The sequence below is a fragment of the Rhinopithecus bieti genome, unplaced genomic scaffold (genome assembly GCF_001698545.2).
Source record: "Rhinopithecus bieti isolate Rb0 unplaced genomic scaffold, ASM169854v2 scaffold_81617, whole genome shotgun sequence".
NCBI lineage: Eukaryota > Metazoa > Chordata > Mammalia > Primates > Cercopithecidae > Rhinopithecus > Rhinopithecus bieti.
Genome location: NW_016841754.1, coordinates 1,370,302 through 1,375,744, shown reverse-complemented (window position 1 = coordinate 1,375,744; position 5,443 = coordinate 1,370,302). Strand labels below are relative to the sequence as shown.

The following is a 5,443-nucleotide window of genomic DNA, read 5'->3' as shown; positions in this document are numbered from 1 at the left end:
ATAATAATAATAATAATAATAATAATAATAATAATAATAATAAGCAGCAGCTATGGTAGATTTTTTTTTTGTCCATTTGTCCTCATGAAGAGTGAGGTACTTAAGCCTGCTCTCAATTTGAAACCTAGGCACTTGGACTAACTTAAAAGATCATGTAAATAATTTAGTTTTTGTCTGGTATAGATTTAATTGTGCTTTTTTTCACTTTTAGATATAATTGATCCTGTTGCGTTAGAAACTCCATTATCCAAAAATCTTGTGGCACAGATTAGTGCTCTTGCTCTTCAGCTGGATTCAGAAGATCTTCATAATTATTCAGGAAGCCAACTATTTGAAATGCACGAGAAACTAAGTAGTATGGCAAACTCTATAATAAAAAATCTACAGTCACGTTGGAGATCACCATCCCATGAAAATTCTATTTAGTATTTTAAGAGAAAATTGAAGGTTTTTTTAAACATCACTGGATTTCTTGATTAAGGAAACAAGTTCTGAAATAATAGCACAATTTCGAAGAAAAGACTGTTTGCAAAGTTGATAACATTTCAAACCCTGAAGGACAGTGGCTTATTGTGTAAGTTCAATTTTGTAAGTTCATTATGTAAGATCTTTTTTTTCATATAATGTATTTTCTTGGCTGCTACGCGTGGTTTTTCAGGAAATTTAATTATCTGAGATGTGAAAGCAAAACTGGTAACAGAACTATACAGTTTATTTCATACTTTCTTAAACCCGTGCATATTCTGGTGAAACATGTAAAATACTTTAAGTAAAATTGAACATTTTCTTTGAGTTTTGCTGAACTGATAAAGGTGTTTATACTTTCGTTTGTTTGTTTAATTCATGTTTGTTGGGCCTGAGGTTTAGGAAGTTTGTTTTTGGTTAAAAACCTCAAATGAAATACAGAAGAATTGGAACTTTTCCTGCATATGTCAACTTTGGACAGCTTTCAAGAAAAATGAGAAAAGTTTCAACTTCTGGGGGTTAAAATATTAATATAGAATTTACTAAGATTTTATTCATTTGCATTAGCAAATATTCGTGCAGCAGCAATTGACTGTGAAAATTTATCCTTATGAGACGTATAGTATTGATTTTTAAATGCATGATTGTACATTATGTATAGATGACAATGTGTTTAATTTATAAATTCCATTCTTCGTTAACTGCATGGGTTTTTCTGCAGCTTATTGTGAATACCTTGGTTCTGTTCAGTAGAAACATTTTGTATATATTAAATACTGAAATATCAGTATGGGCGGTAGAAGTGCTTCATGGACTTGCTGCACATATTTGTAGGATTCTGTATCTGCAAATACAACAACAATAGTTTTGTACTTAGTTAACAGTCTTAGTTAAAACATGAATTTATTTTTTAAAAGTATCCAGTGTAAGTAAAATTATAGAAATAAGAAAATGTTATACAACAACTTTGCTATTCCTACCCTTACCTTCTTACTACTTTTGGTTTGGAAGAGGGTATCAGCCACTAGAAAGTGTGCCTCCTTACGTTTCTTAAAGGAAAGTTAGTTTCAGTATTTCACAGCAAGTTGGACTGTACGAAATCTAGAGTTGATGTGCTTTTTAAACCTTCATCTAAAAGCAAACTTGGAAGAAATTTGAAACTGTTGTTTTTAGTATGTGTCTGTTTTGCCTAGGTTTTCTTTCTTTAAATAGGTATGTAATTAAAACCTTTGTAAATTTTGCCAACTAATATTAGTGCCTGACTTCCCATATTTGTTTCATCTTTTTTAACTGACAGTATATCTCACTTGTTCTCTGAATAGAATGAGTGAGTGATCTCAGTTTTCACGTTTTATTCAGAAACTAATCCCTACTTAGCAAGGCACACGTTCTACAGCAAGTCATAGAAAGTTTAATCCTTGTGCCTAGTTAGCTCTCCTGTATTCAGGGATCTCTATAAAACTTTGTGTCTTTTTTCATCAGCCCCTATAAAAGTTGGTGTCTTTTTTCATCATCATAAATTCATCATAACCACAGATATTTTTGGGTCTAAATAAGATATTCATATACCAAGGATGGTTTTATAAAGAATTCTGGGATCATTGAATTAAGGATTGTGGCTTGAAGTAACTAGAGAAAAATACTAATTTCTTTAGAAGGAATTATAATTATGATTTACAATTTACATTTTACATCATTTATTTCCCAAATTATATTTAACTGTAAAGAGATGCACATGAGTTTTTAGCAAACAGGTATGAATAAGCAGGTATGTATATGTGTTTGGGGCATAGGGGAGCAGGTTACGTTCCTAACACACTTCAGAATTAAAATTAGCTCGTTTCATGACTATGTGCCTTAATGTTTGTGTGAACTAAACTTGCTGATTGAATGAAATGCTTGGGAAGCCGAACAGTAATAGCAGAAAATGTGACCAAGTAAGTATCATGTACTTAAATCACTGGATTTTATGTAAGCACAAGCATTAATTTTAAAAACATTGTAGTTTAATAAGGTTGCATTTAAAGTATTTGGGAGCAAAGACAAGCATGCTGAATCTTCATTTTGCTATGGCTATAAGCATATATTTTTGGCAACTGACTTGCAATATTCTTGCCTTAAAATTTCCTGCAAATTTCCCCCTTAATAATTCCCGAATAGCAAAACATTAATATTCCATGATTAGCTCCACTGTGTTCTCACTATTAAAAAGGAATTCATTTTTTCAAATCTTTTCTAATGGTTAATAAAACAAATGTCAGATGATAAGAACACTCAAATGTGGTGTCTTAATTGTCTTATGCATGTTTAAGAATTAAAAACTAGTGGCATACAGGAGTGTAGTGTAGTATCTTTTTTTTTTTTTTTTGAGAGAGTCTCACTCTGTCACCCAGGCTGGAGTGCAATCTCGGCTCACTGCAAGCTCTGCCTCCCCGGTTCACGCCATTCTCCTGCTTCAGGCTCCTGAGTAGCTGGGCCTACAGGTGCCCGCCACCACGCCCAGCTAATTTTTTGTATTTTTAGTAGAGAGGGGTTCACTGTTAGCCAGGGTGGTCTTGATCTCCTGACCCTGTGATCTGCCCGCCTTGGCTTCCCAAAGTGCTGGGATTACAGGTGTGAACCTCTGCGCCCGGCCATTTTCTTTTTTTTTGAGATGGAGTTCCGCCCTTGCTGCCTAGGCTGGAGTGCAGTGGTGTGATCTCGACTCACTGCAACCTTCACCTCTTGGGTTCAAGAGATTCTCCTGCCTCAGCCTCCCGAGTAGCTGGGATTACAGGCGCCTGCCACCACAACCGGATTTTTGTATTTTTAGTAAAGATGGGGTTTCACCATATCGGCCAGGTTGGTCTCAGACTTCTAACCTCAAGATGATCCACCTGCCTTAGCCTCCTAAAGTGCTGGAATTACAGGTGTGAGCCACTGCTCCTGGCCCATCATTCTTACGTGTATGAAATGTATTTTGAATTTTAGAGTAGATTTAAATTTTCAGTATTTCAGTGACCTCATCGTTAAAACTGCTTTGCCACTTGTACAAGTTTGAAAACCATTGTTGAATCATATGGTGCTTTACCCTTATTCCAGATAGTTAAAGGATGAATCAGGTTAAATAATGCTATTGGATAATATAGTCAAAAACAGGATTTAAACCTGAACATTAAAAGCAGGATTGAAGGCGGGGCAGGTGGATCAATTGGGTCCAGGAGTTCAAAACTGACCTGGCCAATGGGTCGAAATCCTGTCTCTACTAAAAATACAAAAATCAGCTAGGCATGTTTGTGCATACTTGTAATCTCAGCTACTCAGGAGGCTGAGACATGGGAATTGCTTGAACCTATTAGGCGGAGGTTGCAGTGAGCCGAGATCATGCCATTGCGTGACAGAGCGAGTCTCTGTCTTGCCAAAAAAAAAAAAAGTTTAAGTCTAACATTGCCCATGGATTTTTTTTTCTCTGTACAGCTTGAAGATAAGATAGTCAAAGATTCTGTTACAATTTAAACATCATAAAAATGTGAAGAGTAAGTTGTGAGGCAACAAACAAAAGTAGAGGAAATGGTGGGGATCATGAATATATAAGTGAAGTTTTATTTTTTATTTTTATTATACTTTAAGTTCTAGGTTACATGTGCACAACGTGCAGGTTTGTTACGTATGTATACATGTGCCATGTTGGTGTGCTGCACCCATCAACTCGTCATTTACATCAGGTATAACTCCCAATGCCATCCCTCCCCCCGCCCCCGAAGTTTTATTTTTTAAGGTAAAGGAATGAGAATAGAGTAATTGCTTTTTTAAAAAAAAGTATAAATGAGTTAATTTTTTTCTTCCAACCTTGACTTTAATTCAGTAAGAAAGGCCTAGGTTTCATCTCATATTCTTCATAATTGATTTTTCCGGAAGTTAATTTGTCATTCAGCCTAGGAGCTATAAAACAGCAGTTAGTTGGCATTATTAGACTAAAACTTGGGTGTAGGGAGGAGACTGTTTCCTCATTACTGCAACCCATGTCTGTCTTATTCCTAAGCCATTAGAAAGACCTTGTACTTCGTATAGAAACATTAGAGTGAGGTTTTGATTTTTAACATAGTGCTTCTCAAACTTGGATGTGCATATGAACAAGCTGATTCTGATTCAGTAGATCTGCAGTGGGCCTCGTGAGTCTTTTTTTAAACACAGTCCCAGGTGATTCATACAGATGCCTGTGAACTGCACTGGTAGATGGGCCTAAGAGGCTTCAGGCTGTGTATTAGGTTTTGGTAACCCAAGCAGATTCAAGTCCTTTTATAAGTTCGTCAATTTTATGAATTGGGGGTACAGACTGGTTTTGAAGTCTTAAAAGTTCAAACATTTTAAGAAAGTTAAGCATCATCTTGCCTCTTTAGGAGCTTTTTTAAAATATGGACGATTTATTTTTTAAATAGGCAGACTTTAATAATTTCATGTTATAAAGAATCTTATTGATAAGGCAAATTAGACAAAGTATTTTCTCATGAGTATTTGTGGGTTATGTTTTTATTAACATAAAAGTTGATTTCTAAGTATTAGAATATATTAGTCTGTAAATAAATCTTGCCTTCTATTATGGGTCATTATTTTATTAATAAACATGGAAAATCGACACTACTCCCAATATTAATCTGGCTGTTAAATTTAGTAGTGCTGTAATGACGAAGTCAGTCTAGCAGATATGCCCTGTCATTATACTGCAGGCCTCTGGTCACTTAATTTTCTGTTATATTCCGTGTTTGAGAATTACTGTTTCATTGTAAAGTTAAATTTGCAAGAGTTGACTGATTTGATTCTTGAAAAGTGAGCTTTTCTTGGAATTCTGTTAAGGTGTTAGATTTTCCTCACATATTTAAATAATCTGTAAGAACTACCCTGAAAGCACTAAGGAAAATGTAGCCAAAAGTTAATAGGTTTTAAAATTTGTTTATCAAAATTTATTGATAGTTTGATCTGTAAAACAAATTGGGTTTCG

General features: G+C 34.8%; 1 protein-coding gene across 1 annotated transcript in view; it reads left to right on the top strand.

Moving 5' to 3' along the window:
• Positions 1 to 1,252, top strand: part of RIF1 (replication timing regulatory factor 1) — a 62,937-nt gene extending 61,685 nt beyond the window's left edge. The window contains 1 exon segment of the mRNA XM_017866070.1: positions 212 to 1,252. Coding sequence (XP_017721559.1) covers positions 212 to 426 — 215 coding nt within the window. The 3' untranslated portion in view covers positions 427 to 1,252.
• The last annotated feature ends 4,191 nt before the right edge of the window (positions 1,253 to 5,443 follow it).